Below are 27,396 nucleotides of genomic sequence, written 5' to 3' on the forward strand. Positions count from 1 at the left end.
CGGTTGCTTGGCATCCTAGCAGGAGAGGTCGGTGCCCGTCGCAGCGTGGCCAGCGACCCCATGGATTCAGCTGCCAGGACAGGCAGGCTCACGCCATGCTATGGACCACTCCTCCGGCTTGGCGCTTGGGGCCGGGGCCGTTTGGGACCCCCTGGATTGAGGCTCGGCTCATGCCAGTCACCCCTCGCCCCCCGAAGCGGGGCCAGCTGTTTCAGTCACCAGGCCACCGTGTTTTGGATCCCAACAGTCTCAGCAGGGCCGGGAGCTGCCTCTGCACCCCAGCTGGTCAGGATTTGGGAAGTGCCAGCAAGGTGATCAGGTGTGTCAAAGCGAGATTGTCCTGGCATCACCATCACCACCAGCCGCGAGCACAGGAGGCTCGACGGGGTATCTGCAGTGGCCTGGGACAGACAGGAGTCAGATGGCCCCGAGCTACAGAACAGTGACACCAGCCCCCCCCCCCCCCCCCCCCCCCACACACACACACACACACACACACAGTTGGGGCAGGACACAGAAGGTGCAGGGTGGGAACAGCCTACGCAGGGTCTGGTCTCTGAGCTGCATGTTCCATAGGGCAGGGGAGTCTGGGCTCACAGAGCCGCGAGTTCGAAGGCCAGAAGGGACCATCAAATCCTCCAGCTTGACCATCTGGGTAGCGCCGACTGGCGCATTTTACCCAGCTACCCCTGCCCCGAGCCCTGTAACCGGAAGATGCTTTAGTCCAACCCCAGAGAGGCATCCAATCTTGGCCTGAAGCAGCGCTTAAATCCTTAGAGTATTTCCCAGAGCCCTCCAAGTGTCTCCCCTCCCCCCTGCAACATGCTATAAAAACGCTAGAGCTCAGCTTTGGACAGCTGCAGCTGCATTTAAGCCCTGGTCTGAAGATATCAACCAGAGAGAGAATCTGCCGCTGCCCTTGGCTGCTTGTTCCAGTGGTCAGCCACCCTCTCCGTTAGACGCCTGTGCCTAGGTGCGACGCTCGAACTCCCTCTGGGGATTGCAGCTGGAGCCATCCATGGCCTATGGCTTTCCCCAGGTCACTGCAGGCACACGCACAAGGCTGGGGAGCAGCCGGGACCCCACCGCCGAGGCGGTGCAGGTACAACGCAGTCTGACGTGCTTGCGGGTGTGAGGGAAACAAGGGCGAGGCGCCCAGCCAGCAGTTACAAATTGCCAGCATCACCCTCCAGACAGGGCTGGGGTGCTCTGGTTAGCACAGCCAGACCCACTCGCTGGGCTTCCACAGATTCCAGGCCCCCACTGATTCCACCCAGCCTGGCCGGAAAGGGGCTGGAAGTAGGGGGGGCAGGGCAGGGTTTACCTTTCAGGTCCTGAGACTGCTCCACGATCCGCTGGTTTAGAGCCTCCTTCTCTTCCTTCAGGTTAGATTTCATGGCTTCTAGCTCCATCAGGCGCTGGGTGGGAGAAAGAGAGAGACTGGTGGTGGGGGCAGACCTGACAGCAGTTCAGATCTATGGGGTAAGATAACCCGCTCTGGGGCTCAGAGGCCAGGGCTCTTTCACATGGGGCCATCACAGGCTGCTAGGTCTGACCCTTCTCTACCCCCACGAGCCAGCCAGGCAGCATGAAAACCCTGGGGGAAGTGAGGGTTAATAGACTGACTTGGCAACGTTTTATCTTTTGCTGGCTAAAACCTTGATATTATTTAAGCATTTTCTTCCTTTTTTTATTTTATGTTTTCACAGTTGTGGGAAATTGGCCTGGGGAAAGGAGGGGGGTGTCAGACAATTCTTTAAGGCCAGTAGATGTTGATACCCCGTGTAAGAGAGTCATCTTAAAACCCATTGTCAGCATCTCCTTTGTCAAACCCACAGGAAGTCATTCGAGTTGGATTTCAGAACCTTAACTTCAAGTCGCTTCTCTTACTTTGCCTGTAAGTTTCAATTCGCGGCCGTCGTTTTTGACATTTGTACGTCCAGGGATATTTAGGTTGAATCGACATTTCCTGATAAAAATCGACTCCTCCCACGTCTATGTACAGCGTAGGCTCTTTAGTCACCAGAGCATTTGCAACACACGCTAGCAAGGAGTGTGTTTGCGTCACCTCCCCCCTCTCACGGCTGATCCAGAGGGAATAACCAACCTACTGCTGCTGCCAGCTATGGGAGCTGCCCTCATTCTCGAGTCACACTCACGACCCACTCCGGGAGGGATCACAGGCAGCAATTCAAGGGTCTCCCCTCTGCCTCCCACCTGTTTCAGCTCCTCCATCTCCTGGGCCAGCCTGCCCTCCAAGCTGCTCTTCTCAGACTCCATGTGCCGCAGCTGCCCCTGCAGCTCCTGGATGCGCAGCTCCTGCGTCTTGTCCTCTCGCAGCCGCCGCACCTCGCTGCGCAGCTGCTCCGCCTCCTCGCCGTGGGAGGCTCTCAGCACCGACAGCTGCTCCGACAGGCTCTGGTTCTCCCTGGCCTGGGGGGAGGCAGGAGTTAGAGCGGTTTCAGGCCTGAGGGGTCCCAGTGGGCACCGGGGGAGGAACTGGGGTGATTAATGCTCAGGTAGGAAGGCAGGGAGCTGGGAGAGGGGAATCCAGAGAAGCTGCCCCCCGCCTCACCCCACCAGGCTGCCCCTGTTATCTGCCCCCAAAGCCAAACAGCTCCACAGATGCAAGGTGCTCTCCACAGCACCTCCCTCGGAGAATGGGGTCAGCCCTAGGCCACTGCTGGGGAAACTGAGGCATGGGAGAAGGAATGACTTTGCCAAGGCCCACCACCTCGGTGTCAGGGCTGAGAACAGAACCCAGGAGTCCTGACACAGTTTCCTGCTTTACCATCCATGGAGGGGTGCGCATGGGCGGAGACTGGGGGGCATTGCCCCACAAACTGGATACATCAAAGGCAACATGTGGGCGGGGGCACCCACAGTTCTGCCCATTTGGCCTCGCAAGTGTTAGCGGAAGCCCCTTCCCGGCAGAGAGCAAACGAACGGCAAGAGACGCGAGGCAGGCAGATGGCAGTGCCAACCGTGCATGCTGGTAAATATTCAGTGGCAGAACATGGCGAGCCGGGCACAAGCAGAGCCAGAAATGCGGCCGAGTGGGGGGGGGGTGGCGGGGGGGAGCAGACAACAGGCACAGCCAGGAAGTTACTGAGCAGATGCTGCTTGTGTATGTGGGAGAAGAGCGGTTCGAAGGTTGCCTGCAGGATGCTCCAGGACCACGCGCACTTCACATCCTCTACAGCCTCTCAAAATTGCTGAGGCACCCCATTAAATACCGGAGAGGAAGGGAGATAAAGCCAGCTGCTCCATCTGCATGGCTTCAGTCTCTAGCACCGTCGCTTGGAACCATCTGCTGGAGGTTCAGAACTAGAAATCTGACCTGGGCCAAGACGTCCAGGATCCTGCTCTGCCAGGAAAACCCTATCCAAGTTTCCGGGGAACAGCAGAAAGTCAGGTATGGCTGAGGCCGAGAAGAACAGAAGCCTGTGGTTGCATTAATGGATTGTGCTTCCCAGGAGAAAAATAAGAGCGGCTTCTCCCTGAGGTACCTTTTCTTGGCACAGAGTATATGCTCTAAAAGCATTCAGAGACAGATCTGAGATGGCATGCTATCATTAAGGGAGTGAAATGCAGCCACCGCTGGAGTGGAGCATGGCTACCGCTTAACAGCTCACAGGAACACCGAGGAGGAGACTATCCAATTTAGACTGCTAGTGGAATTTAGCAAGGCAGAACACAAGTTACCCAGGACTCCCACAGAAAGATGCCCATGAATCATCAGCACCTAGGCTTTAAGACTCACCCCACCACTGGAGGCCCAGGAATCCCCCCCTCAAAGCTTTGGATGCAACTGCATCATCAGCTCCCTGTGGCTCTAGAGCAGCACGCGGAGCCGACCCACCCACCTGCTCGTCCACTTTGCACTGCAGCTGCATCACTTTGATCTCCATGCCTTTGTGGAGCTGTTTGTAATGCTCCACCGACCTCGCCTGGATCCGCAGCCGCCTCAGCTCCCTACGAGCCTGCATGCGCCGGTAGCAGCACTGCAGATAGATCGCAGCCCGGCGCACCCGAGCGTACTTGGTGCGAGCCAGCCAGCCCCTCACCGCGCTCTGGATCACAGCCGCTTTCTGGCTGGCCACCATCTGGGGAGACAAGAGCAGCAGAGCGAAGACTTCAGGCAACGTTCACGGCTTTACGGACAGCGGCTCGGCCACAGCACCGGGCGGTCCAGGCGCCAGCAGCTACGACAGCCAACATTTCACGAGGGCTTGGGGAACGCTCTGTTTAGGGACAACGCTGCACCCCCACCAAAGGGGCCTGTGAGAACAGGAGCCCTGCTTAGCAACCCAAGGGTTTGGCCCATGTGGCCTGACTCCAATGAGATGCTTGGTGGCCCCTGAAGAGTGCCTAGGAGCAGACGAGGAGACATTGCTGCGACTGTTCTATCCTGAACCTGAGCCGAGGGACAGAAGGGTTGTTAGAGACTGGCTATTCTAATCACACTGGAGCACGAGTGTGAAGCAGAGAAAGTTCACACCGGTGCTTTGCACCAACACCAGGTCTCCCCTCCCCACCATCTCCCAAACCGCCAGTGACCCTGGGACTGAGTCTCTGCAGGGGTCTAAGAAAGGGGCTCCCTCCCAACCCCAGGCTGTACTGCCAGCACTGCTCCCCCGCCTCCCCCATCATTACCTGGGGCCTCTGCAACCCATCAGTATCCCCTCCCCGAGGGCTGCTCCCCCTGCACAGGGAGCACACGCAGGATGTCCCCCTCTGAAGCTGCCACCGCGCGGATCCCTGAACCCACAGCTCTGGGCAGGGCTGGTACCTGGCGGTGCAGGCGCCTGGAGAACATGCCCCGGGCGAAGGCCTGGATGGTGAGGACGGCTGCGTGGAGGCGGCGGTACGAGCGCCTGGCCATGGCCATCTTGAAGTTCTTCTGCAAGGCGAGAGCAGCGCTGGTCCTCCTCAGGCACTCGGCGAGCCTGCATGAAGGGCAACGGAGCGCTAGGCAAGGGAAGCCAGAGCCCGCCGGGAAGGAGCGGCAGAGATCACCCCCCCCAGGAGGGGCAGAGCAGCAGTGCAGCCCCAGGGTCTACACCAGCCCCTTGCAGGGACCCAGCACCAGGTCTTGAGGCTGACCCCTCTGCCTCCCTTGGCTCAGAGCTGGGGCACTGGCTCCATTCACCTGCCCACCCCCAACAGAGACAATCACAGCTGCTGCCCTCGCACCAGCTTCTCCCGACTCCCTGGCACAGGTTATGGCTCCTCGAGTATGTAGACAGATGTTAAATGTTACATTAGCTTACTGAAGGGTCTGAAATGCAGCCACCTCTGCGGCGGAGCGTGGCTAGCTCCAGGGCCCAAGCATAATTTTTTCAGGCCCAGTACAAACTTGTAACACGGGCCCCCTCCGACGCACATACCCATGGGGGTTGCAGTCTAGGCCAGGGCCCCAGTAAAGTGTACCTCCCCCTCCGCCCCCAATGTGGGGGACCTAGCTATCTCCACGTCCCCTCCTAGGCCCACACCTGCTGTAGTTTTGGGGATGCTGTTTCCCAGCCAGACGCTCAGCATCAGTGGCTCTTAGCTGCCTCATTACAAAGCTGGGCACAGCAAAGGCCAAGAGTGCCCAGAGATGGGTGTCTGCTGGCGTTGCCAAGGCAGAGTCCCTCCCATCAACGCCTGGCTCAACCTGGCATGCACGGGCAGCGTTTGCAGGGCATCACCTCTCACCTCCGGGCCAGGAAGCCCCGGGCGAAGCGCTGGAGGCAGATGGCGGCAGCTCGCATACGCAAGAAGTGTCTCCTCCCCAGCCAGCAACGGAGGCTCTTCTGAAGGAGGACACAGGCTGCCCTCAGCCTCCTGCCACGCAGCTCCTCCAGGAAGGCTACCTGGCCAGCTCGGAAGAAGATCTTGCCCTTCCCACACTGGTATTTGCTGGGGTCCTGTGGGAAGAGTCCCCGGCAGAGGATAGTTCACTCCAGGCAAGTACAATGGGGCAGAGCCAACAAGGGGTGGGCGCTTGGCATTGAAGGCTTGGACAACAGCAGCCCTGCACTGCCCCTGCCTGGCACCAGGGCCTGGCTGGACAGACCCTCCTCCTCACAGCTGACAGGAGTGTGTGTGTGGGGGGTGGAGGGATAGATTAAATCCTTCAGACTCCTAAAGCCCCCTGCAGCTGCGGATCTCAGCACCGAGCTGCATAGTTGGGAGGCAGCATGGGGGGCATGAGAAGCCGCCTGCCCAGGGTCAGTGGCTGGCAGAGCCGGGGAACAAATCCTGGCGTTCGAGACTTTCTCCATCGTGGGCAGGAAGGAAGCTGCCGGGTGCAGAGCCTGGGACAAACCTTGGCCTGCTCAGAGAACAGGGACCCTGGGCTCAGCCGCGGGACCAGTCTAACGCAGGCTTGGCACAGCAAGGTCAGCACCCGCTGCCGAGTTAGGGCTGGCACAAGCTCACCCCGCGTACACAGCTCCACCCACTGAGCCGGCAGGAAACGACTTGGGATGTAACCAAGGCCCCCTGGGCTGGCTGAACACCCAATAGTCCAGCCCAAACCCTCAGTATTCCAGTTTGGAAAGGCTGCTGCAATGCCTCCTGGGAGTTGTAGTTCAGGGCCTCTTGTGCCCCTTCTCTATGGCAGAGGTTCCCACATTTCTTACTGCATGCCCCCTTCCACACGTCCCAGCTGCCCGCGCGCCCCTACCCTGCTCAGTCACAGATACTTGGTGTGTTCTCAAGACTACCTGCCTTTAGCCGTCTGCCCGTCGTTCACGGTTAACACACAAACAGTTCTAGCGTAACGTATGCCACTGAAAATAAACCCCTATGACCACGTTCTGAGCTCAGCCTGGACAGTTGCCGGGCTGTACAAAGACTGGAGGGGCAGGTTTAATACATCAGCATCTGTGTTCTCACTAGGGTGACCAGATAGCAAGTGTGAAGGATGAGGACGGGGTGGAAGGTAACAGGCGCCTATATAAGAAAAAAGTCCCGAATTTCAGGACTGGACCTATAAAATTGGGACATCCGGTCAACCTAATCTTGAAGCAAGTATTTTAGATGAATTCCCACAGAGTTAACGCTTTGTCTAAGTAGCCTGTAATGAAAATGCAATAAAATAAAATCCACCATTACACAATTTCTCCCACCCCCAGAGGTCTCAGGTATCCCAGTTTGGGAACCCCTGTTATGGAGCAGGCTCCATCTCCCATAATGCACCATGGCCAGACGAGCATGCCTTGGAGTCTAGACTTGACCCCATTCAGGACCCCCAGGCTCTGACCTGGAGCAGCCTCTCGAGAACAAGCCGGCAGGTCTGCTTCTCATCCCCACCCAGCAGCTCCTCTGGGCGCGTCAGAGCCCTGTACCTGCTGAAGAACTCCGCATACGTCCACCTGCGAAGGGCACAGAAGCCAGCCCCAAAAGGGGGAATTAGCGAGCGCCGGAGCCTCAGCAATTGCTCCAGCAGAGAGGAGCAGGGCTGCGGGTTGGGCGTACCTGGACGGATAGCCAGAGGCACTGATCTGAATGGTTTCCAGGACCCCACAGGCTCTCAGCTGCTCAACGACACGCTTTGCATCGAACCTAGAGCAGAGACCGACAGTCAGCACCCTCCACGAGCCAGGATTCCTCGGGGCTGGCGGCAGGCTTGGATCTGCCGTTCTCCATGCAGCACACCTGGCTAGCGCGGGTCTCAGCCCCAGGAGCCCACAGAGGGGCCAGTTTTGCAGCTCGCCGTCCGGCCGCACAGCTGCTTGGGACAGCACGGGGAGTCCCCGCCTCTGCACCGGACCAAGGGTGCGCCAGTCTGGCTATCCCGGAGCTGGTCCCAGTGCAGGGAGCAGGACACGTAGTTGCTAGTTTTTGAAGAGCACCAGGGTGACAGGTTCCACTGTCAGCAGGTCCAGTCCTTGCCCATCCAACAGGAGTCTCCCCCCTCCTGCCCCCACCCCATGCACTCACACGAAGGGCCGCTTGTGGTCGTTGGGCTTGATGCAGCGGACATAGTGGGGTGCGGTGCAGCTCAGGGTCTCCATGAGCTTCTGCAGTGACGCTTTGAACTGTTGGGGGACAGAGCGAGCTGGCTTAGCGCTAGGTGCGCGTGCAGGGCCCCAGAGGGGAGCCAGGGCCTGGGAGCAGACTCTGGCCTCGTCCTTGGCAGAATAAAGATGCTTCCGGATGAGCCCGGCAGAGCTGCATCTCCGCCCGCAAGCCTCAGGCATGGGCAGGAACTGGAGCCTGGGTGGGCAGGAGCGCGCGCACCAGGACCCATTGTCCTAAGCTGACGGCTAGTCCAACGGAGGAGGGAGCCCCCAGATACCCAGCTGCCCCTTTCCAGGCCACCTACTCACTTGACGGCACTACTGTGTGCTTCCGACGCAAATAAGCCTCCGAACAGCTTGGAACCACTGCCCCCAGCCCACCAAACCCGTGGATCCAGAACTGAACTTGGCAGCTCAGACCAGCCCCCAGCACACGGCAGAGTCTGGGAACCTCCAGGCCAGAGCTGTGCGCGTGGGCTTCTCTCATCAACACCGAGCAAAGGGGTTTGGAGCACCTCTCCGACAGGGGCAGAGATCCCCCTCCTGGGAGGGAAACACCCTGATTTCTAGCCCTGCAGAGGGCCTGCTGCTCCCGGAGAGGACAGCAGGGTTTGTGGGGGGCGTCAGGCCAGCAAGGTTTTGAGGAGGAATCTGTCACGGCGTCGCTATGGGCCGGAGGCGTCTGCACAGAAGTGGATGCCCAACGCAGCGTTAAAAGGGGGCATTGATGCCAGCCCTGCTCCGTACCTGGGTGGAGATAGGCTTCCTGTGTTCCTTGTCAGTCGCTGGCAGGGACCTCCTGCCGGGGCGGACGGTGACCCTGGATCCATGCGACCTGCGGGAGGGCAGGGTGACGCTGCCATCCGCCTCCTCCGGGAAGAGCTCTGCTAGAAGGGCAGACTGGGTGGGGAGAGATCGGCAGAATGATCAGAGCTGGCAGCAGGTTACAAGCGACACCTACTGGCCAGCGAGGACAGACCGAGCCCACTCCAGGGACAGGCAACCCCGAGACCTGGCCCAGGGGCTCCCGCCTGAGAGTGCAACATGGGGTGCAATGGTCACAGCCCCACGGTGCCCACAGGCCCGGAGCTGCAGCGGCACGGTTGGGATCCACAGATCCCCAGGCCCTTGGCAGAATGCAGCCCGCTCTGCAGCTGGATCAGCGCCACCCGTGGGCAGCTGGGGCACCAGGCGGAGAGTCTGACCCACCTCCGGGGCCCTTGATGATCACAGGTAGCCCGGAGCAGAGCCGGAGGTCAGCTCAGAGCACGACCTGCGCACATGCGGCCCCAGTGCTGCCCAGGTTACGGAGCGGCTCGCGCCCCCTCCGGAGAGGGTTAAGTAGCAGCCACAGCCCCGAGTCAAGCGTCTCAGGCCTGGGCCCGTGGCCATGCCCCACGTGTCACCCCAGGCTCGCCCGCCACTCCCTGGCAGCGCCCGCAGCCAAAAGGGCGAGCAGCTCGTGTCTCCTACGCCGCGGCACCGCTTACCTTCTGCGGGTCCCGTGGGAGGCAAGGAGCAGGGGAGAGAAACGACAGCTATTAGCTTAGCAGCAGGGTCACCATCGCTTTACCGCCAGCATCTCCCCGCCGCCCGTCAGCCCCAGCTCCCCGCGTCCCGCACAGCAGACATGGCCTGGCCGGAGCCCCAGGACAGCCGCAAGCTCAGGCACCTGGAGAGCCCCAGGATGTTCGGCCCCTGGAGCCCTCCCCCACCCCCTTCCCCATTCCCCATTCCCAGCCGCCGGCTCTGCCCTGTGGAACACGTCTGGCTTCAGCCTGACCCGGAAGGAGCCGGATGTGTTGGGCTCACACAGGCTGCCCCCATCCCGGGGGCTTCCCAGCCAGGCAGGGATTTTACAGCTCGGTTTGCAGAGGTGGTTTAATTTCAGGGAGGGGGGAATAGAGGCCTAGCGCCCCCTGATGGAGGTCCACGAGCTGGGCTCCAGGAAAGGGGCTTGACAATTGAGGGACAGGCCTGGTCCTTCGTTAGTCCTCATTTGCTAGATTGCTCCCCACATCAGGCCTCTGCACCACAGCTCCTATCCCACCCCCCACCATGGAGCGAGGACTCAGGGTCGGTGCAGCTTTCACCTTCTGAAGAAGGCACATGGGGCCCTCCCTACAGGTGTCAAGGTGGGGCCCCGCATCCCCCACCAGGTCAATCATGTTGAGAGCCTGGAGCCTGACTGGTGCGTGAGTGTGGGCCAGGAAGGGCTAGACCGAGCATCGCAAGAAGATCCAGATTCACAAGCTAACGGAACACTTGGGGCTCCCCGGCTGCTCCAGGTTTGCTTGTGGGGGGTGAGTGTGCAGGTTGGCCAGGGCATGTTCTCCCCACATTGCTAACACTGCCCCTTCGAACCCATGCGATACTCCGCACCCTGGCGCAGGATGGCAATAGACTTCAGGTGCCCTCCGCCTGCCGCCTTCACTCTGCAGCAGACGGTGCAGAAGCCTGCCCTGCTGGGAGATCCAGGGGCTCACCTTGCCGGCTCGGAGGAGACCGATCAGTTCTGCATGGACAGTGTCTTTATTCTTCTCCAGGAATCCATTGCACTGATACTCCACCTGCGGGTACACAGGGCATGCAGGAGGCCTCATCAACTCCTGGCTATGGCAGCTGCGGGATCTCCTGGGTGCAGGGTGGGGGCCAGGCTAGGTGCCAGGGTCTCCTGGGTGCTGGGTGTGGGGAGGGAGGGGGAAATCTGAGCTAATGGGAACTGGATGCCTAAAGCTCTGGGGTGGCTTTGAAAAGCCTCGGTCAGTTCCTGTCCCCTGGGGAACGGTTCAGGGTTCTGTTTTAAGAGCATGGTGCATGGGAGTTTGGCTGCTGGTTACACTGGAAGGGGGGGGCAGAAATGTGCCTCAATAGGTGTTAAAGAAAAACAGCAAGGGCCATCTGCTTTGTGCAAGCCAGGCTCAGCCGGCCCCGTGAGAACCAGCCGTCGCCCGCCATCCGCCTGAGTAAGGCAGGCATGGGTGTCGTGACTGATCGCTGGCTGCACCAGGAATTCTCCCATGCAGGCCCCCTGCCCTGCCACGGCCATGGACCAAGAGCCATAGAAATGTCAGGCTGGATGGAACCTCAGGTGGTGTCTAGTCCAGCCTCTGCGCCAGAGCCGCCTCCAAAGGGACGACAGCCGACCACCCCAGCACAGCTCCAGAGGTTAGCGGCTCAGAGCTCCCTAGCCTGCCCTTGAGGCTCTAACAACCCAGAGGGGCTGGAAGCCCCACCCCGCCCAGAGCAGCAGCAGGTGCTGTGGACCCTCCTCTAGGGTGCCAGCCGGGGGTGGGGATGTCACAGCATCTGGGCCGTGCCATTTGCGGGTGGAGAGACCTTCTCTAGACCCTATGGATTCTCCAGAGAGGTTTAGATTGAGCTGCAGCAGCTGGGCCAGGCCTTATCATTCGCCAGCATCCAGGTACCTCTCTGCTCTGCAGAAATGCCCTGCCTTATATAACTTGCTTCTTCTCCCAGCAGGCCTTGCTCAGAGCCTACAAGTCACCTCATCTCTTGGAACTACAAGTCCCAGGATGCTTTGCTCTGTGCAGTCCAGAATGGAGAGCTGTTTTAAAGGGGCCACTAAACAATTACGGAGGTGCATTCAGGGCTAAGGGAGGCTCACGACCCCACCAGCGTATCCCAGGCCAGAGTTCAGATCCAGCCACACGCTAGCCTCCCACAGAGCCGGCTTTGTATTTTCAGTCCCACGATCACTCCCCGGAGCCCACTCAGCCCTGGGGGGGATCGGCTGTGGGCCCTCTCAGCTGGGTCCTGGAGCATGGGGAGATGGCTTCCCCCCAAAGCCAGCCAACCCACTGGGCACCCCGCCCCAGTGGAGCGCAGACAGGAGCAGGCGGGCCCTGCTGTGACATTGCAGCAGCGTGAGGTTTAAGTCTGAGTCCTGGACTCTCCCAACAGGCGTGTCACAAGCAGGGCGATGGGAAAGCCTTAGCGTTTGTTGGGAAGAGAAAACGTCAGAAAAGAAACTTCCCAGCCAGCTCAATTCACACCCCAGCTCAGACAGACCCTGACCTCGGACAAGCCCTTTTAGTCTCTCCTGTACGCCAGGGCCCCCACTTGGCCCTGGGGATCCTGCCTTTGGGAAAGCCGGTCGAGCACCACGCTGGCGGTCGCCAACCCACTCAGGCCCTCTCTCACCTTGCCAGCAAAGTGGTGGATGACGAAGGCGTCTTTGGACATCTTGGGCTTCTGGAAGTGGTGGCTGTGGTGAAGGTGCCTGTCATAGAGCTTCTGAGCCCAGTTTGCGTCACTGCCCTTGGGCACCTGGGAAGGCAGATGAGAGGCTGTGCAACTGGCCAGGCGAACTCCTGCAGCGCGAAGGACTCGCTCCATTTGCCCCCATGTAGGACAGCCAACGGCATCAGATGAATTGATTCTAAGGCCAGCTGGGACCATCATCATCATCTGGTCTGACTCCGGGTCAGACACAGGCCACAGAGCTGCCCCACAACCATTCCTAGAGCTGCTCAGAGAAAAACATCCCCTCTCCGGGGGCATGGTCAGTGATGAAGCATTGGAACAATTGACCCAGGGTTGTGGTGATTCTCCGTTACTCTCCCTGTCAAACTTCTGCCCGATTTCCAGTCTGAATTGGTCCAGCCTCAGCTTCCAGCCACCGGCCCGTGTTCAACCTTCTCCGCTAGACCGCGGAGCCCCTGAGGAAATATTTGCTCCCCCCACCCCCTGCGTGGGTACCTAGACTGCAGTCATCACCCCTTAACTGGCTTTTAAGCTACAGAAATCGAGCTCCTGGAGGCTGTCACCGGCAGGCAGGTTTTTCTACCCGTTTAATATCTCCTGGTTCTTCCCCGAACCCTCCCCAGTGCATCAGGCTAGAAGCTCTGCCCGGCTAAGTGCCAGGAGGGGAACGTTGCCCGTTATTGCTGGAAGCTGCCTGTTTGCAATGCCCGGCTGGAAGCCAGTCAGCCCCCTCTTACACCTCAGCCTCCCCCTCTCCCCCAAGCACTTCTGCCTGCACATCTAATGCCGTGCAAGCCAGCAGCGCGCCTCTGGTGCCGTGCCCAGTAGAGCGCCGCCCGGAGACCAGGAGCTTCTCTAGGAGGCTTCCAGGGCCAGGGCTGACTTTGTTTCTTTGTCACAGGATGGTTGGCGGGAAGTTTAGGTGGTTTGGGGATTTAGAACGGGTTGGCGGGGGGGGGGGGGGGGGGGGGGCGGGCAAGTACTACACGGGCAGCAGCCGGGCAAGTTCCCTTTCCCCTCTCACCTCCCACGGTCAAACCAGGGCCAGCTTCTAGGCCGAGTCCTACCCCAGCCTCTCAGTCCCGGGCCCGCCAGCCAGCCGCGTAGCGCCGCTCCTAGGGGTGCGGGCACCTGTACACAGAACGGGCCTGACACCCCAGCCCCATGCCCAGGCCTCTGCCAGATGGCAACAGCTTTCCCCCCACCATCAGCCTGAGCGGCATTTGAACAGGCCCCAAGGAATCGAGGCTCATACGCACGTACCAGCCCAACAGGGGTGAATGAGGCACCAGGACTTGAAAGCTGTAATGTTTCCCCACAGGATACTAGGTTTAGGATAGGTTGGCTCAGGCCTAGAATTAGAGACTGTCCCTTTAAATAGGCCAGACCATCAGACCCTCCCCCCAGCCCTGAAAGCTAGCATCCCCCACAGGTGCGCTGCCGGCCGGCCGCTCACCTTGCATTCCTCATTCAGCAGGTCCAGAATGCCAACCTGGCCCTCGATGAGGTCGATGCACGACTGGTTGTCGTAGAAGTCTATGAAGGTCCAGGGTATCTCCTCCTTCATGTATTCCTCCTGCTCCAGCTTAAAGACGTGCTAAGGGGGAGAACAGGGTGACACACACACACACACACACACACACACACACACACACACACACACACACACACACACACACACACACACACACACACCCCAACTCACAGTGGTTCCCAACCTTTTTGGGTCAAGGGCCACAAATGTAGTTTTTAAAACCCTTAAAGGCCCCCAGGCTCTGCCAGCAGCCCCCCATTCCCCACCCACTGCAGCCAGAGGGGAAGAGTTCAGCGAGGAGGATCTCCCGACCCCCGGCTGCAGCAGGGAAATGGTGTCTCCCCCACCCCCGGCTCCAGCAGGGACCCAGTGTGTAGGGACCCAGGTGCAGCGCTTTGCCATGCTCCCTGATCTGCCACCCCCTTGACTGCAGCAAGGAGCTTGCACCAGCAATGCGCTCTGCCTGGGTACTTTGGCAGCCAGTGGGGGGGGAGCCGCGGGCCACTTTTGGTTGGGAATCAGGCCCTAGGTTGCCAGCAACAGTTCAACTCCAGCTGCTTTTCACAGCCTTGCCATGACAGGGCTAGGATTTGGGGAGCGTCGTGACGGCGACTCAAACGTTAAAAGTCACCACAATGCCGCTCGGCATCGGGGGGGGGGGGGGGGCGGGAGGGGGGTCACCATTCTCCTAGTGGAATTCTGCTCCATTTCCTCCGGAGATACTCTGCAGGGGGCTCTAAAGAGCTGAGCTTCGAACCCCTGCTGGGATGGGAATCGGGTGCCCAGCCCCCCTGGGCACCTTTGACATTTCCAGCCTTCCTGGCCAGCCGGCACCCAGCATGCTAGACAAACACACTCCGAGGACAGCCCAAAGACCGATCTCCAATCGCGACACAAGACCAGCAAACATCCCAGCTGCCCATTGCCGGCAGGGACATCAGCTTAGCCCCCGGCACTGGGGCAAATATGGCAATTCTACCTGCCCTTCAAATCTCGTACACCAGTGGAGACGGCTGAAAGGACGCAGACCCCTCAGCTCCCATCTCTCCCCCATAAACAAGCAGAAGCCTTGTGAGCCAAGGGCACGTCAGACAAGGCCAAAAGCAGAGAGTTTGTGTTTTTGCAGCACCCTCCGTTTAGCTGCTTGGTGACTCTGGGTCGTTATTAGAGCCGCGGATGGCAGGGGACAGATGTGGTTTTGCAGGAAATTCCCACGATTTCCAAACCTTTTCTGTTCAGAAGCGGCATGAAGATAAAAAGGTCAGTTTCCAAGTGAAATTCTGAAAGCTGTTTTGGTCAAGTGTTTTGATCTGATCACTTGGTTCCCATTTTGACCATTCGCTTGGTTTTGTGTTAAAGAAGTTTTGCTATAAATTGAGTTTTGTTTCAAGACCAAAAAAATGGAGCCTCTTCCTAAAATGTCCATTTAGGTCGCTGTCCCCCACTGGGGTCAAAACTGCCCCCTTTAAAAAAACCAAGCATTCTGATGAAAAAGGGCATTTTTGTTGGGAAATTTTGACGGTTTTCCAGCCAGCTCTAGACATTAGGGGTTTGTGGGGAACAACTCAGAGCTGCAGCCTTATCAGCAACTCAGCAACAGCGTTGTGCAGTTGTCATCCGGTGAACACTGACAGCTGCTGTTGGGATGGGCCCCAAGGACTTCGGAGCACGCGATACAGACATGGCGTAAGCACTAAGGGGCCAGACCCAAAATTCAACCCGTGGGTGTCAAACTGTTGAACTAGCAAGAACCGATCAGCTCAGCCATCCCGGGCAGCCTTTAAAGGATCCCAGCCAGCTCACCTGGGGCATGGCGGGGAAGGAGGGCGTTGGCAATTGCAGTCACACCTGCTGCGTGTGAGTGTGGCCGGAGTCTATCCCGCAGCAGGACTTGTGCACCCAGTGGCTTGCCACCAGACTTGGACAGAGCGGTAAGGGGAGAACAGCTGGCCAGGGACCTAATGACCTTCCACAGCTAATTGAATGAGGAATTCGTAGCCCCACTGTGCTAGGCTCTGTACAGACGGCTGGCCAGTTCCAGACTCCCTGCATGGGTCTGACAGCCCGGCAGGAGAGAGGGCTGCGTGCACCAGCTGAGAGGGCAGCACTCACCAGATTGAAGTGCTGTTGCAGCTTCTCGTTGGCATAGTTGATGCAGAACTGCTCGAAGCTGTTGACTTTGAACATCTCGAACCTGGAGAAGAGGCGAGGAGGGTGTTAGGAGGAGGTGTAGGGGAGCTGGCAGGGCCCCTCGCAGGAGAAATCGTGGGAGAAATCAATCCAGCGTGGTTACGTGCTGCAGCAGAGAGAATCCCTGGCCCTAACTGACCCCTCTCCATATGGCAAGTTTCAGCCATGCCCCAAGTTGACAGCTGGCTGCCCTGACCCCTCGGGCCTTCCATAGGGGGTGGCACAGGACAGCTGTAGGCAGGAGCCCGGCAGCAATGGCCGGGGAGCACTCACCAAGTGCACCAGGAAGAGCAGGAGATGGGGAGGGGGACGGACGGGAACCGGACACGGCCATGGCCCACAGCTGGGGACGCGCAAGCAGCACAGCGGTAGGTCATTGTCGGCTCAGCTTCAGACAGCAGCATATTGCTGGCGCGTTGGGCAAGACAATAACCAGAGCCTTTCTCCAGCGCGGCCGAGCCACAAACCCTTGTCTTGGCCACACGGGGCTGGAGTTGGATTTCCCAGACAGACTGCTGGGTAGGCACCTCCTCCTCACCCCAGGGGAGAAAGGAACAGAGAGGGACCAACCCCACAGCATCACTTGTCTAGAGAGCTGGGACCTTCCAGCTTCCAACTCTTCTGAGATTGCCTGGGGACCTGGCCAGGGGCCTGGAGAAAGGATCACCCAGGCACCTTGTGCTGGGCCCCACCCTCCGGCTAGTGCAGGGCGCCTGCCCTCGGTGGGGGCCGTACGGAGGGGTGATCGTTTCACCAGGAAGGAGGCCGTGCAGGTTCGCTCCCCTCTCGTCCCTAAGCACGCACAGAACCTCCTTCACCTAGCTACAGCCTTCACGGGGGCCTCCAGCGAGGAAGGCTGGACTCTGCGGTGGCCGGGGCCTTACCCGTAGATGTCCAGGATGCCGATGGAGGCGTGCTGCCTGGAGGACGCCCGCAGGGCTTTGTTGATCCTGCTCACTATCCACTTGAAGAGCTGCCCGTAGATGTGCTTGGCCAGGGCATCGCGGGAGTTCAGGGCCTGCTGCCTGGACATGGGCTTCACGTAGGTCTCGCTGGTCGTGACCAGCTTGCGGTAACAGAGCCAGCGTGATACCTGGGACTTCTCCACGCCCAGCAGCGTGCAGAACAGGACCAGGGCTTCGTCATCCGGCTGCAGGGAGACAGAACCCCGCGTCAGCAGGGAGCGCTCTCCAGCACCCGCACCTAGTGCTGCGAGAGCCTCCGGGGGTGGCGGGAGATGGGGCTCAGCGAACACCCAAAGGCCAGCTGGTGGCCCAGCCCCGTCGCCTCTGCCTTGGCTGAAATGAGGGCCACCCCCTTCATAGGTCACCACAGCGGCACAGCTGCAGCCGGCTTGGCCCCACGCTCAGGGCTGCAGGAGACTGCAGAGGGGACACCCCACCAAGTGCTCCAGGAGGGAGGGAGCCAGTCCCGCTTACCTCAGTGAAGCAGCTCTCCCCATGTCGGTCCTTCCCTTTGAGCCGGATGTTGCCCAGGTGGAGGACGGAGGCCAGGATGCTGAACAGTTCCAGCTGGTTTGACTCGTGGACCCCTGCAGAGCGCGCACCGCACGTCATACCACACACAGCCCCGCGGTCGGAGACACCAGCAGCTCTCCCTCCTGCGCTGCCCAGGCAACTTCAGCTCAGACACGAAGGGGCAAATTTCCAACCCCTCCTCACCAGCTGGAATGGGGGGGGGGGGCGCCCCGCAGAAGGTGCACAGAGCCCGGTGCATCTCTACAGCAGCTGCACACCCACGGCCATTTCTACAGCCGAGTGGGACATGCACCTACCCAGGCCATAATCACAGCCTACCCTGGTGATGGAGGTAGGAGGGCAGCATCCCCAAGCCCGTGGGCTCAGAGGTCAGTATGCACCTGGGCATGTTATGGGCAAATCGGGGCTAGGAAATGGGGTGGAGTTCAGAGAAAACTATTTGAGGAGTAGGTCAAAAGCCCCACACTTGAGGACCTCACGTCAAGCCCCCATACTAAGCTCCGCACCCCACCCCCCCAGTTTTCAGTTAACTCTGGAGGGACTGAAGAGCCAGGCGATGGTGGGAATCTGAAGTAAAAACCCTCTTCCCCCTCCCCCAGCCCAAGGACGTGCTGGTCAGTGACTTTAGCGCAGCAGAGGCTATACCCTAGGGGCAGCAGTACATGGTTAAAAGCAGCCAACTTGGGGTTATTTTCATTGGTCAAGTTATGTTGTGCCTCGGTTTCCCCACCTGTAGGCCAGGAATGAGAATTTCCTTCCTCCCAGAAGGATGGAGGGGCCTTGCATTTGCAAAACCCTCGAGACACCCCCCCCCCAGTAGAGATGCAACCCCACAGCCGTACATCTGGAACGGCCCATAGCATCCTGCCAAGCAAGTCACGGGGAATCGAACCCTAGCAGAACCCTCCACAGTCATCAATTCCTAGCATGACCCAGGTGGTCTTTCCTGGCCCTCTCAGAGTTTGTCACTAGGACACACGGTGCTGGTCCAGTCTGGGCGAGGGCAGCAGACGCCTTTACCAGGCAGCTAACGAGTATCCATCATTGCACTAGTACGGGTGAGAGAGGGGTTCGGGAGGGACGTACATCCAAGCCACGAGTCACCCACTAAGGGACGGGGCTGGCACCTTGCACCTTCCTCAACCAGCTGGCACCGGCCCGTGTCAGGCTGACGGACCCTGCCCTGACGTGGTGCGGTGCCGACGCAAGGCCGGTGGGGACTGCAGTACTGCGTTCCAGCCAGCCAGCCTCCCGGCCCTCCCCGAGCAGCGAGCCAGGCTCTTCCCGCCCCCGGCCAAGAGGTGGCACCGGAACAGGCAGAGACAGATACCCAGTAGCGAGAAGGCGTTTCGCGTGCTCTCCAGATCAGCAGCATCGTCCGTGGCCTCAAGGTTGATGCACTGCCCCTGGCTGGTGTAGTGGAAGGATTCAGCCCCACCTGCATGGTGTGAGATGGACCAGACAGACTAGCTCCCAGTTGGTTCCCTTCCCTTCAGCACACGAGTCCCACAGCTTCCCCTTCCCCAGCTATCCTGCCAAAGGCAGAGCCCCACTCAGCTGCTGGGGAAGCTACAGCCCAGCTCCCAGCCCAGACCCGCCTCCCCATCCTCTCCCTGACAGAGGTGGCCAGTTACCAGCAGGGGAAGCTGTATCGTGCCATGCAAGAGCCCCTGGTGTAACCCAGGCCTGTCTGGTGCGGCTCTGTCCCCTGCAGTGGCACCTAGCCCAGCCAGAGACCAAGGAGTCTGCTACAGCCGGAGCTAAGGGACACGTGGCTTTTAGCTCATGCAGCAGAGGCTCATCGGCTAAGCTCAGAGGTCCCAGTTTCGACCCCGCCCGCTGCCGACTGGGTCAGTCGGTGTTACGCTGGCACACGGCTTCTCCTTCCAGCTGGGCAGCAGCTGAACCCTGGGCCGGCTCGGGGAGGGTTTCACGAATTCGAGATTTGGAACACGAGTTCCAAGTTCTGGGCAAAAACAGAAGCTAAACCACTGTGTCCCCCCACCCCCAAAACCCACCCCCCGGTGCACACTGATGATTTCAAGATCAAACTCTGGTGGGTGAAAGGGGAGCCAGGCTACAGGGATTCTCACAGCACCTGACCCAGCAGCCCCCAGGCCTAGGCACTCTGCCCAACGGGCTGACCCAGAACTGCAGGTTGGCGTCCTGGGGGCCCCAGCCGCCTTCGAGGCAGACAGCCAGGTGGGCGAGCTGCCAGACTGGGAACCAGGCAGGACTGAAGCCTGAAGCGCTTGGTCATAACGGAACCCCTTCCACAGAAAGTTTCGATGGAGACGAATTCTCTGTTGAATAATTGTTTGATAAGCTCTGCTTACCCCTGGTAACCCAAGCCGCTGGCAGCGTTTGTTCCCCAGACCTTGCCAGAAGCAGTTTGAGGTTTGCTGCGGGACAGGTCGGCAGCAAGGGGACGGATCCTTTTGCACCAGAGCCATCCTGCTAAATACCACCTGCCCGCTAGCTTCTCCCAGCCATCTCTCCACAGCCCGTTTGAGATGTCCCGCAGAGACCCCACCCAGGCTTCTCACCAGCTTCCCAACTGCCAAAATAGAAGTAATGCTCCATTGTGCTCCAGAGCATCACCCCAGACCCCAGCAGCTCCACCAGGGCAGCGGGGAAGCAGCTGAGGAGGGAGCCGGGAATGGCAGGCCAGTCTGGCACCCAGGAGCGGGAGCCCCAGGCAGAGCTGCTGCTGCAGGGAGCGTGCCCGGGGTCAGCCGGCTAGGCTCTCGTGGGCACACTGGCTGCCCAGGGGAGACACGGCTTCCACGTGGGTGACACTTACCGAGGCCCAAGCCCTGGAACTCCGGCAGGGCAGCAGAGGCGCACAGCTGATAGAAGATGTGGTAGTTCCTCTCGGCTTTCGCCTGCACAGAGACAAGCAGAACAATTGGTTTGGTCCTGGAGCCTTCCAGCTAGAGGAACCCATAGGCCACATCAGATACCCTGGGTTCACATAAGAGGATAAGGGCCTACTACAGCTACCAGCTAAGGGAGTCTCAAGAGGAAGAGGCTCCTGCTTTGGGTATTGAAGGGTCTAGGCTCAGATTCCCTCCCACCCAAGCAGGGGGTCACGCTGAGCTGTGGTGTAGGTCAGGTGTTCGTCGGGGTGCAGCAGAGTGGATTCCCTGGTTCTTGCCTCAGGAGGCAACCGGGATGGGCCCCTCCAAAGAAGGGCTGTTGGAGGAGCACCGCAGCCTGGCTAGCGATCCACTTCTGTCGGGTCTGCCCGGATCTCAGGGCATCTCAGCCACCTGCCTCCCATGCCAGTCAGGAGCGGGGAAGCATGGAAGGCAAAAGGGAAAGGATTCTCAAGCTTCCCCCTGGGAATTTTTCTGTTCAGTTTCTGGAAGAGAAATTTTAATTCATTTCTTAGAAATATGGTGGATTTTCCTTTTTTTTTTTTAAAAACGGAAAGTTGTGTTTTAAAGAGGCTCATTTCCAAAGTGGGTCTCAATAAAATTGTGACAAGTTAAGTAGAAAAAAAGGGTATTTCCCCCCCAAACAAAAAAAGTTTCCTGCTTGAAAATTTCAGCCAGCCCTACTGATAAAAGGCAGCCAGGCCTTGTTCTTATTGATTTGCCTCCTGGATGGGGGGTTAAGGTGGCAATTTTAATGTAAGAGGGGAACCTTCTAGCTTAGACACCTGCCCCTTAGTGTAAGCGTAGGGTCTGTGGAACTCCCTTCCCCATGACTATGTGACATACTCTAGATTCGAGCTTTCAGGAAGCCAGCCAGGCTCCGCCACTTGCTCACGCTTTGCTACCAGTGTGAGCTTTGATGAGGCTGGTGTTTATGTCCTGTCCTCCCATGCTGCTGTTTAACTTGCACAAGACCTGGATGAATCTGTTGTAAAAGCCACACACCTCCAGGGGGCTTACAGGTTTTGAATGATTGGGGTGGTTTTTTTTTCAGTGAGAATTTACTGAAGTTTTTCGGGCTTTACCACAGAATGCAACAGAATCAATGATCCCGGGGGACTGTTTGGTCCCATCCCCGACACTTTCTTTTCACAAGTATCAAAATGCCAAGTTAAAAGACTCTCCCTGTCCTTTGTTCTCGTGTTCAGGGGCAAGAGTGAAAGGGGGAGGAAATGGCATCAACTTTTGTTTCCTGTTGTCAGAAAAGCCCTTTTAACTAAGACGTTGATGAGGAAGTTTCCTGACGCTCTAAGTCAAGCTGTGGCTGCCCAGATCAGGCACTCGGGGGGTGGGGACAGAGGATATGGAGACGGACGGAATGAGACGCCGCATGGAACCAGCAATCGGGATCCCTGCTCAATCCTGTACGAGCAAGCAAGGGGCTGGGGCAGAGGGGATCGTGTCTAATTGGAGCACATCAGGGGGTTTCATCACCAACTGCCATCTACGCGCCCCACAGCCTGAGGTCAGTCATTGGGCCAGTCCCCCCCCCATCCCAGCTGCAAGATGAGAGCGCTTCCCACTGCAGAGAGGGAGTCCGGAGCTCGCAAACACACCCTCGCTGAGTAACTGGACTGTGGGAAGCACCAGCCATCTTCACCATCTACAAAGGGGCTCTGCTAACCCTGTGCCGAGAGCCGGACACGGGTACCAGCTGGCATGTGCGGCTCCTCCCGCCGGCGCAGAACCCACCTGGGCGGCGATGCGGGATTTCTCCAGCAGGTAGGTTTTCATGGCAGCCCCGACGATGCGATACTCGCGGCTGAAGCCGATCTCCACGTACTTCCCGAAGCGGCTGCTGTTGTTGTTCCTGGCGGTTTTGGCGTTACCAAAAGCCTGATGGGGGGAGGAAGCGGCGCTGAGCTCTCAGACAGGGCTTCTCACCGGAGCGCCCAGCTACGCTCAGCTGCACCATCTCCATTTTACAGATGAGGAAACAGACCAAGAGGGGGTGGGACACACCCCTGCCAGGTACACCTGGGACCCTGCACAAGCGGCCATTCTGATCAGTAATGGGCTCCCTATTGCAGACACAGGGCCCTTCAGGCTACAAGGCCTGCCTCTCCCCCTTCCTGGTTGGGTTGCAGTGAGAAGGCTGCTGTGTGCTATGCATTAGGCCAGGATTCCCCAGACGGGTGGTCCTGACCCTCCAGTGGTCATGGGAAGGTTCTAGGTGGGTTGCAGATCCAGTGCAGGAGGGACGACAGAGAGCCTGTCCCAGTGGCAGCTCCTGGGCCCAGCTCGGTCACAGCATCATGCTCGTAAGGCCCAGGCCCCCCCCCAGCTGTTCTGACAAAGGGCAGCTGGGCCAAGCCTGATGAGGTGCTGCAAATCCATACACCAGCTCACACACGGAGGGCGCGCCCGTCCTGCAGATCTGGGCCCGGCTCAAACACGTGCACACATGCCATGGCCAAGAGAAAAAGGCGGTTGGCACGTTGCCTTTGTGACAAGTTTGGGGACCGGATACCCTCGGGAGACCACTGCAGCAGCCTGCATCCAAGGCAGCAAGAAATCCCGCTTGGAGCTATGCCGAAGTGGGGAGTGCAGAGTCAGGCTGACCCGAGGACTGAAGGACAGAGCTACCTTCTGTCTGAGATCGAGACAGCCAGCCTCCCTGGAAGGAGAGAGGCTGTTCGCATGGAGATGAACGGTGCCCTGATCACAGTCTTTGGGATGCCAAGTTGTACCCAGAGACCCTTGGCCAGCCCCAGGAAGCCCTGTCAAGTCACTGGCTGTGGCCAGCCAGGCATGTGGGGAAGAAATCGACCACCCCCGGAGCAGCCAGCAAAAAAAACAAACCACCAGGGGAACAGACACTTCCGGCTGCCGCCCTTGCAAGTGCCAGCCTCATTCAGCCCGCGGGAGAGTCAGGCCAGCTGGCAGGGGCGTCCCGCTGGCTCCCGGGCGTTCTGAGACAGCACCCCGCTGCCCTCACCTCTTGCTCTTACGCTACCTTCCCAGGGAGGGGCCTTGTTCTCACTCCATTCAGCCTGCAGCACTGATGGACCCTGGGCCAGAAATGCCTCCCTAGATCCCATCAGGGGCCAGCCACCCCACAACTATGTATACTGCCTTCCCCTGGAGAGGGCCTACCAGCTAGCCATGGGTGGGAGGAGGAAGAGCAGAGGGGATAGATGTGGGGAGATTTCCTTCACCCCCACGCAGAGGGCGGGCGTGGGGCCCAAGGCAGGAGTCATGCCAGGGAGCTCTGGTGTAGGAGAACTCCCGCTGGAGGTCTCCTGTGCGTTCTCCAAACCCTTTTATGCCCCGCTGGGGAAGCTGCTGCTGTTTTCCATTTCCCTCCCCTTGGGGACCATTTATCAGGAACCCAGCGATACAGCTGCAGTCGCTTCCCAAGCCAAGGGGCTGGACACCACATCCCACCCAAAGAGAAAGGGAATAAGTCACGCCGGCCGGCAACTGCAGCTTCCTTCCAAGCTAAAAATAATCCCAAAGCACATTGCTCCCCTCCTGTGGTGCAGACAGCTGCCTCATTGGAGCAGCATTTCCCCGCACCCGGTGGGGAGTCCGGGCAGCAGGGCACGAGTTCAGGAGACGCGCACCGTCAGCAGTGCCGGGCCATGGCACAGCGAGGGAAAGGGAAGGCAGAAGGTGAGGCACGCCAGGCGCCCAGCAAGGCCACTCGGGAGGGATCCCAGGCCCAAGAGAAAATCCCTCTCTCATTTTTGCTGGGGACATGGAGGAGAATCTCACTCCAGGACAAACCCGGCCACCCTGCATCCACGGGGAGCTCGGTGCCTTGACCCTCCCGGTGGCTCTGCTGCTGGGCAGCCCAGAGGGATGCTGTGCAGACAGCGGGCAGTCAGGGGACCCCACAAGCAGGAGGAGAGGGGCTTGTCAATAGCCCAGTCTCAACTGGCTGCCTTTGAAGCCAGGTTCTCATTTGTTAGAGGAAGGAGCAGCCCCCAGCTGCCTTCCCCCGAGGGGGCACCAGGAAGTTCTCCTGGCCACGTGGCGGCCACCCGCATCCCCTCCCTCCACTGGGCGGCAGATCAGCGAGCGCCCATTCTGTCCCCCAGCCCTCCGGCACGCCCAGGGGAGGAGAGCAGCACCTACCTCCATGATGGGGCTCGAGGCCAGCACCTTCTCCTCCATGCTGGAGTCGCTCAGCGACCCCCCCACTGTGGCGAAGTACCGCATGGCGTGTTTGGCCGAGGCCGTCTTCCCGGCGCCCGACTCGCCACTGATGATCAGCGACTGGTTTTCATGGTTCCTGCGGAAGGCGACGGGAACCCTCAGCTAGTGACGGGCGCGGCCCTCTTTAGTAATGGCTGAACCCCCAGATGTTAAGGGGGGGCCATGCCACTAGGCACCGACTGGACCCTCCGCAGAGCAGCTGCCCCCCTACTGTCGCAGGCGGCCAGGGGCTGCTAGGCTTTGAGATCCCCGGCGGCTGCGCCGACCCCAGCTCAGGCCTGCTGGTGGCCGAGGGCTCCCGCTGTGGGGGGAGCAAGTGTCCTCCTAGCCCCTCCAGGCCTTCTCAGTTGCGTTAGGACAGGCAGCGAAGGGGAATCCAAGTGGAGTGCAGAGGAAGAAGATAGAAGCTGGCTGCACCTGAACCTGCCGCCACACACTGGGGCCCAGGGGAAGCCTGGCGCTCCGAGGAAACTCGGCCAATTTGAGTGACACCAGGCCCTGGGGGTACTACGCCCCCTTGGACACCTACCAGAGAGGGTGGGGGAGAGAGACCGATTCTGGCTCCCCTGCCAGGCAAGATAGGCACTGAAATCCCATGTGGTGGCCCGAGGAGAAGGGACCAACCCCCATCATTGCCCTACTTCCCCCCCAAGTAGGAGCACTGAGCTGCCCTCCTTGGCCAGGGTCGTTTTCAGACAGCCCCTTCCCTCTAGGGGTTGAGTTTTAAGTGATGCTCAGTGCTTCAGCAAGCCAGCACCGCACACGACAGGACCAGCTCCACCCACCCATCACTTCTGCATTGATCTCTGCAAAGCAGTTCCACAACAGAGCCCAGGCGCCCCCGCATTTCCACCCCCATGGGCGGAGAGCCAGCCGCCCCGGCTAGCACCGTTGGTTTTAGTCTAAAAAAAGCTGCTCCTAGCCCAGCAGCTCCTTCCTTGCACCACCATGAAGGCCCATGAGGGGTTTTGTTCCCCTCGGTCCCCAACAGGTGGAGCAGAGCAAGCGTCTGCCCCAGAAACAGCCAACAGCAGCTGGCCGCCTCAGCTGGCCATTCCCAGGCCAGAGCTTGGCAGCGGCCTTTGGGGGAAGCTGGAGACGGCAGAGTGGGGCGCTGATTAAACCTTTACACTCTTCCAAGAGCTGCCGAGGCAGCCGCCAGCTGTGAGCTGTTGGGGTCCTTTCCGTGCTGTTACTAGGCCAGGCTAGCAGGGGCACTTCTAGTGAGTTTATTGTGTCTCACCTAAGCTGAGTTAGCCAGCCCTTTGCTTGCTTCACTGCCCGTTCTCCAGAGCCCCAGGCAGGTTGTGCATGTGGGTCTGCCCCATCAGGCCACCAGCTCCATTGATCAGAGATGAAATAGGCCAGGAAACCCCAGGGCCAAGTCTGCAGCTGCAGATACTCCCCACATCACGCATGTGTCTGCAGGGGAATTTCCCAGCCTGAGCAGACATACCCATGCTAGCTCTGATTGAGCTAGCATGCTAAAAATAGCAACAGTCACAGTGGTGGGGGCACCACCCCAGCTGAAGCCCTGGGTACCTCCGTGGGGTAGCCACCCCAACCTGCTGCCACAGCTACCCTGCTGCATTCAGCAGGCTGGCTTGGTCACGTCACCCCAAGCAGGAAGTGTCACCCCTCTGGAGGTGTGCCCTCAGAGGCAAACGCTCCCACACGTCTCTGTAGAACGGGGTAGCGTGAGCGAGCTTCAACCCTCTGCAAGCCCGAGCGCCAAACACAGCCAGGCGAGTTTGCCTCTGCAGACGCTGCTCCAGCGAATACGGAGCAGTCAGTTTGTCAGGAGGCTCCCTCATTTAAGGGTCCTCACACCACCCTGCGCCACGTGCTCACGCCCAGGCTGATCAGCGCCATGCGCTTTAAGGAAAGACACAAAGCCCAGGAACCAGTGTGCTGTGCCGCAATTTCTGTGGACTCGTGCATCCAGCCGCACGGTAACATCCTCTAGAATCAAACAGCGCCGCAGCCCCTGCTACAGACTGGCCCAAACGGAGAACGGCTCTCCCACCATTAAATTCTGCAGGGAGAGACATTTCTAGGGACTCCTCGTGCTTCCACACCGTTGGATCAACTGGGGAGAATCCCATAGAACCGGTCTTGGCCCAGCGGAGCCACAGGCTGGGGTTTTCAGAAAGGCAGACGCTCAACTTTGACTGCCCTTCACACTCCTCCTGCCTCTGAGACCCAGACCTCTTCACCATGCATCTGTTCTGCTCTGAGGGGCCACCAGGTTCCTCCCATTGGCCAGTGCTGGCCAGCCGCCAGGGGACTGTGGCAGACGGTGCTGTCCTGCTGTGCTCCAGGTCCTCGGACTCTGTCTCCCCTCCCCTGTTCAGCAGCTGACCACTTCTCCCCAAACCCAATTTTGCTTCATATTCTGAGCAGCTCAGAGCAAAGGAAACGGGGTGATTCCTCTCCCCACCCCCATCCTCAGGATTTGTGACCTGTAACGTGACTCGGAGACCCCACACACCGAACCTGGCTTATTGCTGATGTAGCCACAGTGTACTACCCCACCCCGGGGCAGGGGGATACAGCTCAAAAGGACCTTGGATAGAGAGAAGCCCTGGTGGGGGGGTTCTTCTGCCCCATGGCTCCAGGAGGACGAGTGAGTGGTATGTACAGCACAGTGCACATGGGGTAGCCTGCTGGAGGCCTGCTCACCTTGACATCTGCTTGTACGCTTCCTCGGCCACGGCGAAGATATGGGGATCCATATCGCCCATGCTCTGGCCGCTGTAGGCGTAGATAACTGGCTCCTCGTAGATGGGCAGCTGCTGGTAAGGGTTGATGGCTACGAGAATGATACCTGGGGA

General features: G+C 59.3%; 1 protein-coding gene across 1 annotated transcript in view; it reads right to left on the reverse strand.

The window, feature by feature from the left end:
• Positions 1-27,396, reverse strand: part of LOC137159287 (unconventional myosin-Vb-like) — a 64,134-nt gene that overhangs the window by 18,314 nt on the left and 18,424 nt on the right. Inside the window, exons 4-24 of the mRNA XM_067557448.1 lie at positions 27,245-27,389; positions 24,482-24,638; positions 22,094-22,237; positions 20,266-20,347; positions 18,793-18,900; positions 17,403-17,515; positions 16,848-17,113; positions 15,886-15,967; positions 13,696-13,836; positions 12,177-12,302; positions 10,499-10,582; positions 10,106-10,108; positions 8,760-8,912; positions 7,933-8,030; positions 7,468-7,554; positions 7,253-7,364; positions 5,701-5,912; positions 4,793-4,949; positions 3,867-4,106; positions 2,218-2,433; positions 1,325-1,418 (exon numbers count right to left, since the gene is read on the reverse strand). Of these exons, the coding sequence (XP_067413549.1) occupies positions 1,325-1,418; positions 2,218-2,433; positions 3,867-4,106; positions 4,793-4,949; positions 5,701-5,912; positions 7,253-7,364; positions 7,468-7,554; positions 7,933-8,030; positions 8,760-8,912; positions 10,106-10,108; positions 10,499-10,582; positions 12,177-12,302; positions 13,696-13,836; positions 15,886-15,967; positions 16,848-17,113; positions 17,403-17,515; positions 18,793-18,900; positions 20,266-20,347; positions 22,094-22,237; positions 24,482-24,638; positions 27,245-27,389 (2,820 nt within the window). The remainder of the gene's footprint in view (positions 1-1,324; positions 1,419-2,217; positions 2,434-3,866; positions 4,107-4,792; positions 4,950-5,700; positions 5,913-7,252; positions 7,365-7,467; positions 7,555-7,932; positions 8,031-8,759; positions 8,913-10,105; positions 10,109-10,498; positions 10,583-12,176; positions 12,303-13,695; positions 13,837-15,885; positions 15,968-16,847; positions 17,114-17,402; positions 17,516-18,792; positions 18,901-20,265; positions 20,348-22,093; positions 22,238-24,481; positions 24,639-27,244; positions 27,390-27,396) is intronic.

This window comes from Emydura macquarii, unplaced genomic scaffold (genome assembly GCF_026122565.2).
Source record: "Emydura macquarii macquarii isolate MOO-44397 ecotype Brisbane River unplaced genomic scaffold, CSIRO-AGI_Emac_v2 contig_306, whole genome shotgun sequence".
Taxonomy (NCBI): Eukaryota; Metazoa; Chordata; order Testudines; family Chelidae; genus Emydura; species Emydura macquarii.